General features: G+C 29.5%; 1 protein-coding gene across 1 annotated transcript; it reads right to left on the reverse strand.

The window, feature by feature from the left end:
- Positions 1 to 290: 290 nt before the first annotated feature.
- On the reverse strand, positions 291 to 8,429 carry MS1 (RING/FYVE/PHD zinc finger superfamily protein). Its single transcript, XM_028263866.2, has 3 exons — positions 8,135 to 8,429; positions 5,869 to 6,145; positions 291 to 1,841 (listed from the first exon to the last, which is right to left on the reverse strand). Exons 1-3 carry the CDS (start codon positions 8,427 to 8,429, stop codon positions 455 to 457), a joined length of 1,959 nt encoding a protein of 652 aa, XP_028119667.2. The 3' UTR covers positions 291 to 454.
- Between the last annotated feature and the right edge of the window lie 1,575 nt (positions 8,430 to 10,004).

Raw genomic sequence — 10,004 nt, forward strand, 5'->3', positions numbered from 1 at the left:
TCACACACCATATATATATAATTACTCGTATTTTCAAACTTTCATTTTCTTTCTTTAAAAAAATATGAAAAATAAAAAAATTAAGAAAACGAAAACATAACCAAAAGCTTTGCTGACCACAGTCACTCTAAACTAGAAGGTTAAATTTTAATTGATTTTACTAACCATTTCTTTTTTATCTTCTCCCTAATTGTGGCCCATCACATCTTCATTGAGCTTTTGATTTTCGGCATACAATTTTAGAATTTGCATTTCTAAGAGACAGAACGATAAAATGAAAATGCTAATTATTGAATCTTGCACAAAAAGAATGAAAAATGATATAATTAAAGCCCAGCTCATGTATAAATCTCTTGATTTATAAAAGTAAACATTCTTTTGATAACTTAGCCCTTTGTTTTGTTTTCTTTCTTACACAACTTGAAATATACCCGAAAATGGACTTTTATGTAAGCTATGGAAGACAAGGGAATAGCAAAATGTCTTGCTCACATCGGCTGCATAGAAATATGCTTGGAATTTCTTGATTATTTGGAATCCGAACGCAACGCGTGTGTTGCCAAATTTCACAAATATCACACGACACCATTCGCTCACCGTCGTTGTCTTTGGCTCCACACCCACAATCTATAACACATTTATTTTGAGTACCTTCAAATATATCCTCATTGACAATAATTCCTATCTCCCCAACATTTGTCCCCTCAAACACAACTTTTCCACCCACTTCAACTAACCTGAAAACTAAATCCGATCCCTTAACATTCAAATTCACAATAGATTGTACCACAAAGCTCCTCAATCCCCAATACAACCTTCTAAAACTCTGCTCAACTTGTGTCTTGAGTTCATCAAATGTCGTGTTACTATTTAACACGAAACACTCATACGGTGCCATCACCTTTTGTAGCCTTTCATCAACATCATTATTGTCCTTTCTCAACACAATTGTACAATAGATCTTTGATTTTGATGCAATGCCCACTTGTACTTTTAGCTCTCCTCCACAATGTTCTTTGATAAGATACTTGGTATCAAGAATTATCCTCGAAGCTAATGGAATTGTTGCCAATATCCCCCAAGTCATTGTTGTCTTTTGCTCCTTAAGGACGTGTTTGTACAAGTAAAACATGTCCTTCATCAGTTGTACCCTTGTGATCATGTACCGTGCTTTTGTTTTTGAATCACTTGTAGTTAAACCTTCGTGATCATTGAGACACGCGTTGGATACATCCTCCAAGCAATATTCTAGTACTTTTGTAACTGGATTTAAGCTGCGACGAACCAAATAGTTCCCTACTATGTGGTTTCCAAGTGACTTTAACACGAAATCTAGTAGACCTGTGTCACCGATGTAGGCACGTGCAGTGTCTCGAACTTCTTGCCTTGATACCCACCTAAATTCAGCCCTCTTTAGGGCTTCAACAATCACTCTAGTGGCCATTTCAACTCTCTTAGGAGACCATCTACAAGATTTTTCAGCCAAAATTCTAGAGTTGTAGGAATCAACACAACTTTCTTTTGGAAGGCGTGATTTGAGCTCTAGCATAAAATGGAATAGATCACCTAATGTCGCCAAGGAATGCCCCGAAAGCGTTTGATATCTAGAGAATATGATTGAAATTTCATGATTGGAGTTGCCAAGATGATGAACAAGCAAGGACAATGGTATACTTTGTATGGCTTCAATGGCTTTTTGGTACATTAATTGAGTGACACCATACGTTCCACGCCCAAATTTATAGCCCCATCGACCAAACCATGGCTCACCATGTGCTATTCCATGGAGTAACCTCAAATCCATGCTTTTCTTCTGTGAAATGTCGTTTAAACTCACTTTCCTACCAAATAAAGTACAAAACAAAATTTTAAGTTATTTTTAGATAAAATTTCAATTATTTTTTTAGACATAATGAAAGTGACAGTTGAGTTGCTATTATCGTATCATTTTAGTGGAAAGCTTTGGCTGTGTTTGGTTTGTGTTTCAAACCATGATTCCATACTAATAATCAATCTTCTGTTTGTTTACAGTTTTCAAATCATGATTCCAAATTAATTTCAAAACACATTTTGAAAATACGTTTGGTAAATTAGAGAATTTTTTGAATTTTTGGTCTACCTGGTTGTCCGCCCGGACATCCGCCTAGACAGTTTTTGAATTTTTGGATCTACCCAGTCATCCGGCTAGTTGACCGGAACAATTTTTTTTTTGGCAATTGGCACCTGTTATCAGGGGAAAAAATTTATATTTGGTTTTCATATTTTTTAAATATAGAAAATAATTTTTTGAGACCAAAATGACAAATTATTTAGATATTTATTTAAAATTAACAAAAAAAAAATTTGAAATAAAAATTAATTTGTCACAGTAATTTTTAAAAATAAAAAAATAATAATATTTTTCTTTTAATATTTTAAATAAAAAATATTTTTGGAATTTTTTTAATACAAAAATTATTTTTTGTCAATAATTATTTATTTGAATTGAATTTTAAAAAGAGTTTAATTATAAATTTTGAATAGAATTTTCAATAGAGTTTTAAATTGTTTGTTTGGTTATGAATTATATATTTTTGAATTAAGTTTTGAAAACTCTTTTCAAAACTCATAATTAAATAACTTTTCATAAACTTAACACTCATTCAAAAATTCAACACTCAATTCAAATCATAATTCAAAATTCTTTTCAAAACTCATAACCAAACAATTTTTTTTTCTATTCAAATCATAATTTCAAAACTCACAAACTCAAAATACAATTTTACACTCTAATCATAATTTTAAACACAAACCAAAAGCTACATTTATTACTACATTTCGTGTTCGCAAAATAAAATAAAATAAAATAAAATAATTTGTGAAATTTGTATATTAATTCGGATTTTCAATCTTTGAGTTGGGCCCTCTAGCAAACGCAACATAACTTGGTGATGCGACATGCCACCAAAAATTTGGGCTACAATGTAGTTTGGGCCCTTTGGGTGAGACAAAATCAATTACAAGAGGCCTTTATTGTAAAGGCTGAATGGATTTTACTCTAAGGCTCTGTTTGTTTTAGTGTAAAATTTTTATATAAAAATATATTATTTTTATAGATTGATTTTATACAAAAAAAAATAAATTTTTTTTTTTATTTTTTAGCATTTGGTTTATACTTGAAACAAAAAAAAAAAAATCTATTGCCTAAAAGAGAAATTTTGATGTAATAAAGTGTTATTTATGACTTTTTAGTGAACTAAGATATTTATTTGAAAATGTTAAATGTGTTGAAAAGATAGTGAGTGAAAATTGACTTACGGAAATTTTAACGGTAAGCCACTTTTGGAAAAATGAAGCAAACATATTTTCTTTAAAAACTGTTTTACTTACTTTTTGTTCAACCAAATAACAAAAAAAAGTAAAATATTATAAAAATATTTTACGTTAAATGAAATTAGACCATTGTTTTCATATACCCATTGTGATATTTTGAGGCAAAACACCTATTTTTTTTCTTTTTATTGGTAGAAAAGAAAAGAAAACCAAAAGAAAAACAAAAAGTTATAGGGTTTATTTGTGATAAATTCATTTCTATGGAGATATGGCATTAGAGCATCTCCAACGGTTACTCAGATTTTTCACCAAATTTGAGTCAAAAATGACTCATTTTACCAATTTAATACCACTCGCTCCAACGCTGCACTTTCATCAAATTTGTGCCATGGACAACCGGTTGGTCGACCGGCCGGTCGACCGGTTGGTCGACCGGTTAAGCGAAAAAAAAATTTTTTTTATTTTTTATTTTTTATTTTTTTTTTTTGAACTTTTTGAACCTTTTAGTGGTCGACCGGCTGGTCAACCGGCTGGTCGACCGGTTAGGCAAAAAAAAAATTTTTTTTTTTTTTTTTTTACTGTTTGAACCTTTTTTTCGAACCGTTTGAACCTTTAGGCGGTCAACCGGTTGGTCAACCGGCCGGGCAACCGGCTGGTTGACCGGTTGGTCTCTCCCAACGGTTAGGAACAGTGATTTGGTAAAATGCTTCGCCTGTTCTCATTTTGGTACAAGATTTGCTGAATTCTGGATTTGATATCGATTTGGTAAAACGGTTGGAGCTCAAAAAAGTGACTTTTTCATCAAATTTTGAATTTGATATCACGTTTGCTGAAGCGTTGGAGATGGTCTTAGGTCCAAAAATTGATCTTTTATAAAGATAAGGACATGATTACTAAAATTGTTTAGTGAAAAGAACAAATTATTAATTGAAAAAAAAAATTCTAATCCGCCAAACAAGTTGTTGAAAAAATGGCCGAAAAATTAGCTAATGATGGCCAGCAATAACGATTGATAGTAGTGGTGATATGGATAGATAAACAAATTAAGTAGATAAATAGGTGATGTCGACAAATAAGTGGACATCAAACAAATCAAAAGATAAATTGGAGTAATAATATATGATTTTTTTCAAATTATTTTGTCATTTTGACCCCCCAAAATTTTAAATTTGAATTTATAACTTGTGTACAAAAATATACGACCCCTTTAGGCAATCTGATGTTTGGAGGCAAACCAGACCTGGCCCAACAAGGTCCAATTTACCAAGCCCATTCATGTTTTGTTTGAGTTTTATATGGGCCGGCCCAATTTGTTTGCCTTTCTAACTAAATTCTTTGTTGTGTAACTCAAAAAATATTGAGGAAAATTACAAATTAGGTCTAGTTTTCAAAAATAATTACGTACTTGTGGAAATATTTATGACTTTAATAGTTAATGTGTAAACTTTACGATGAATTTGAAAAAAAAAATAAAATCAATCACATACTGATTGGTTATTTCCCAAAAAATTATACACACAACATATTTTTTTTTTAATAAAAAAACTAATTAAAACTTCACACAAAGATTAAGGGCCTGCATATTAATTTAAAAAGTAAGTTACACCAACCTCCTATGAAGTTTTGACAAAATATAGTAAATTTTATAATTTTGGTATAATTAAACTTGACTTCATTTTAGTAAGACAAAAGAGAACAAAACTAATTGGAATGGTGTAAAGATACAAAAAAAAAAAAAAAAAAAAAAAAAAAAAAAAAAAAAGAGAGTGTAAAAACATATATTTCAGTATAGAAGATATTATAATATCATTTTTCGATCAATATAACTATTACATTACTGGTAAAAAGGAGGCTAATACTTATATGAATTAAAACCATAATGAAACGTAATGTAATTAAGCCAAACTTATGGACTTATTATATTTTCTCCAAATCTTGAGTAGTTAGTACAGTTGACCCTAATTTGATAGTTGAAATGAGAAACTAATAAAATGGGGTTAATTTCATTTTCATCATCTGAACTATCATCATTTATTTTTCCATTTCATCCCTATACTATTAATTTTGTCCATTTAGCTCCTAAAGTTTTTTTTTTTTTTTATTTCAGTTCATTTGGTCCAATTAAAGGCACTCCATCAAAATCAGTAATCATTAAAACCTAGTTTAATAGACAAAAATTTTATTTCAAAATTTAAATAACTTAAACCATACAATCCATTATTCACTATTTGAAATGAGGGATGAATGGAAATATGAATATTTAGTTGTAGTATGTAAATTGTCTAATACAATGTGAGTAAGAAGATGGACGTTTGGTTGTGCAATTTAAGTTGTTTAGATTATAAAATTATTCTCTTATCCATTAAATTAGGTTTTATCAGTTATTGATTTGGATGAGCTGTTTACAATTGGACAATATCAACTAAAATCATAAACTTTAGCGACTAAAGAGATGAGAAATGGATAATTTAAATATGAAATAAAAGAAAATAATAATAATAACAATTTAAAAGATAAAAGTGAAATTAACTCAATAAAATGTGAAAATGGGCTGACCTCGCTTGCAAACCACTGCAAAGCCGATCCCAAAAGTCCATGATCTGGTAACCGGGCAGGCCCAAGCCCATTTCGAGCCCATTGACACAAAGCAAATGCCCAAACCCATTGGAATGGAAGACACCATGCATGATATGGCCCTGCAATTCTACTAGATTGGGCTGGGCCTTTGTTGAATCAGGTGGCCTGCCTTGATAGTTCAAACAAGCCACAGCTGTGTCCTTGGATGGCATCAAAAAATGGTACTTCTTATTGCATATCATGTGGTGTCCCCAACCTGAGCTACAATGGAATTAGCAGAACCATGCATGAGAGAGAAAATAAATCGTACTTATAGGTTTTGTTTGATTTGCGTGATTAATAGTGAATGGATTAATAATTCATGAGATTAGTATATGATTAATTATTTAATTAGATTAGTGATATAGATAATTCTCTATTGTCTACGTTTATTTTGTAATGAATATGAAAATCTATGTTTGTTTTGTATTATTAATTGTAGAATTTAAAAAAAAATCACTAATTTTATTAGATAGAATATTTATCGAAATATAATCTAAATAACAAAAATTATAACTAAACAATGGAATATGAATCCTATTTATTAATAATCTCAATCAATCTTATGTTATAATCCGTTCAATTAATCAGGCCCAGTGAGAGAGAGAGATGGGTGTATGGTTGCATACATCTTGTCATTCTCAGACTTCGTTTTAACAAGAGTTTTGTACATTGAATCCCTTTAATACACATAAAAATCAATCATAGAAACGGACAAATAACAAGAGTTTTGTACATTGAATCCCTTTAATACACATAAAAATCAATCATAGAAACGGACAAATAATTTATATAGACAGATAAGATTTTACAAAAGTGGACTCGACTATCAAATCCGTTAAAATTTTGTCTATGTATGTGTATATACTTGGTTCTGTGATCGATTTCTATCTTTATAGTAGAATTTTTTTTAGGGTTAAATTTATTTTACCCCCTTGTGGTTTGAGGCTGAAGCACTTTATCCCTATCGTTCAAATATAACAAGAAAACCCCATGTAATTTTGGACTAAAAAGCTACAGATAGTTTTTCTATCCAAACTAACGAAAAATGTAATGCACACCATTTTTTAGAGTAGATTTTGTTTTCAGAAAAATTAGAATGAAATTAATACAACAAAAGTACAATTTTACCATCATTTTCTTCAAACCTAAAATTAGATTAATATGTTAATTAAAACAAAATAAATTAAAATATAATTAAGAATTGAACTAAAATATAAAATATAATTAAGAATTGATTTAAAATGTAATTACATTAAATTAAAATTAGATTAACATGTTACAAATTATAATAAATAATTAAGAATTTAGGCTTAATTGTGTGTTAAAATATAGTTAAATTAAAATTAGATTAAAAAGTTAGTAATTACAATAAATTCTTAAATATTTAGGATTAATTGTGATCTAAAATATAATTAAATTAAAATTAGAATAAAAAATTAAGAATTACAATAAATAATTAAGAATTTGTAATTGTAATTTAACTGAATTAATAGTAGACATTATAAATTATGTGTATGAGAGATGAGAGATAAAGAAAATAACAAAAAAATATTAGTGTTTGAGGGTATTATAGTCATTTTACATCTATAATTTACATATTTCAATAGTTGCATTTTAGTTTAAAATCACACCGGAGCATATAGCTATTTTTAAAAGATAACGGGTAAAATGTTATCAAGTCATATCACAGGAAAATAAAATAAATTTTGCTCAGAAAGAGAGTACACCATACATTTTTGTAATTGCTTGAGACTAGTAGACCACATTTAAAGTTTTGTGGTTTTCAATATGAATAAACAATATACAAGTAGAAAATTCATACAAAAACGATATAGCTCCATATAAATTTTTAACTTCAAAGCAAAACATTCATGAAAAGGAATTTTATTACTAAAAAAAAAAACATTATTGCATCATTCTTATTATAATTTTTTTATATAAGTTTTTTGTATTGATAAATTTTCCTTTCACTATAAAGATCACGTTGCACCAAAATAATAACAGGCTAAGGCATGTTTTATTAAAAAGATTTGTTGAAGTATTCTACAAAAATCTCAACCCAATCAAAATAACTAGTAAAAGTATTCTTGAAAATTTGACATTCAAGGTATGTTTGGCTAACTTATTCTATTTTGAATAGAATCCAAATTGGGAAGATTAAATCAAAACATTGCATTAAAACTGAAGTATATTCAAACCTTACCTACAAATTGGCAGTGTTTGCATTGCCGATGAAGCGAGACCTCCATCGGTTCTTCGACAACAAACAGCAAGACATGAACTGGAGGGTGTCGATGAACCTCGAGTTGAAATGACCAACTTGCCATTCCACAACACAAATCACCCTCCAAATTCCCAAATTCCAAAAGGCTCTCCACATTTTGCCAAAATGTGCCACCCCAATCCACAGGATAGCCTTGTTCACCAAATGTCTTGAACTTAAACACCCTCTCTCCTCTCTTCCTTTTCTTGCTGCCAAACAGGTCCAAATGTGACATGTTTCAGACAGACAGAGAGAGAGAGAGAGAGAGAGATTCCAATGGATTTTATGAACTAGAACAAACTTATATATGGATTGATCAAACACACACATATGGTGCTTAGAAATAAAATTGGAGAGAGCTCAAACGAGCCCATCGGTTTAACAAAGTGGAATAGAGATGGCTCACTATCTGCATGATTTGTTTCAAAAATAGATCTATGCAAATCTATCGCGGAATATATGTACATGGATAAACCCTTTTATAGTAAATTAATGGCACCATACTTTTGATCTTGCACCTATCAGAATGAGATCCTCTAATCCCAGATTTCATTTTGTTTTCTTATCTCAAAACACTGTCAACCGTCAGATCATGTATTGAGATGAAAGTACATTAATTGAGATTTGTTGAATATACTTCTTTAGAGGAATATGAAACCCAAATTGGCTGATTAAATGAATATTTAATTTAGTTTGGTATTAGTTATAGTATATTTTTTATGTATTATATTTAATTTTTAGAGATTCAATAAATATTTTATAATTTGTTTGGTAACAATTAGGGTTTTAGAAGAAAAAAAACTCAAGAATGAAAATAATTTTTTTTGTATTGTTTATTTTTCGGAGGGGGCAGCCGTGGTTATTATTGATGGTGGGTGAGATAGTGCTTGCCTATAACCTAATTCGATGGGTTTGTTCTTGAAGCATAACTTCTTGTGTGAGTGCCTTTGGATCAAAGTCAATTCGGTGGTGTTCTAATTTTGTTGGATTTATCTTTTTTGTTGTACTTTGCCGTGTTAGTGGAAGTTATTTTGATTTAGATTTGTGGTTCTTTTAATTTTATTTTGAATATTTTTATTCATCTATTTTGATGAGATTTTCCTCTATTTATTTGTGATTATTTAGAATTCATCTAAGGGTGGTTTGTGAGTCAATTCATGTCTCGTTTGAAATCGTTTGAGAACTCTTAGTTAATAGTAGAATCAGATTACGGTTTCGTAAACGTACCTCACATTGAGAGAATCACGTATAAATTCTTATGTCGTTGATTTAATTTTTTCACATTAGTTTTATTTTCTTAGATTGATTTACGTATGGAAAATCATTTATTTGATTTAGTCATTGTTAGTGTTTTTTAACAGGTGACAGGGAGATTTAGAGATAAAAGATCTCATTTTGTAATGATTAACCAATTATATCTCTTTATACTCCGAGACCATGATTTTAAATATCAGCTGATATGATTCAATAAGTTTTAGGTTTTTTTTTTTTTTTTTACCTTTTTCGATATCCATACATTTTCAGTATATTGATCAAATTTGTTCTCAAAATATATCATTTCATGAAGAATTCAAGAGCTAATTTACAACCGATAGAGTTGGTTCACATCTAATATGGTCAATTTAATTTATATAAAGCAATTATTTGGAGCTAATGATAAATTCATGATGGTGATGCTTGATATGTAATATGTAACACTAGATACTTTTGATACCATTATATTATGACCGGTACCGATATGTTTCCTAATACTATTATTTAAAACTTGACATGTTGAAGTTTATCTTAAAAGAATACAAAGAAATGTAAT

This window comes from Camellia sinensis, chromosome 11, assembly GCF_055761805.1.
Source record: "Camellia sinensis isolate YWXY chromosome 11, ASM5576180v1, whole genome shotgun sequence".
Lineage (NCBI taxonomy): Eukaryota > Viridiplantae > Streptophyta > Magnoliopsida > Ericales > Theaceae > Camellia > Camellia sinensis.

What these genes read in the sequence shown, in the direction of transcription:
- MS1 (XM_028263866.2), bottom strand. Translation starts at nt 8,429, where the DNA reads ATGTCACATTTGGACCTGTTTGGCAGCAAGAAAAGGAAGAGAGGAGAG. An exon ending in CAAACACTGCCAATTTGTAG is followed by an intron (nt 6,146 to 8,134) that starts GTAAGGTTTGAA and finishes ATTGTAGCTCAG; the next exon opens with GTTGGGGACACCACATGATA. An exon ending in TGCAGTGGTTTGCAAGCGAG is followed by an intron (nt 1,842 to 5,868) that starts GTCAGCCCATTT and finishes TTTATTTGGTAG; the next exon opens with GAAAGTGAGTTTAAACGACA.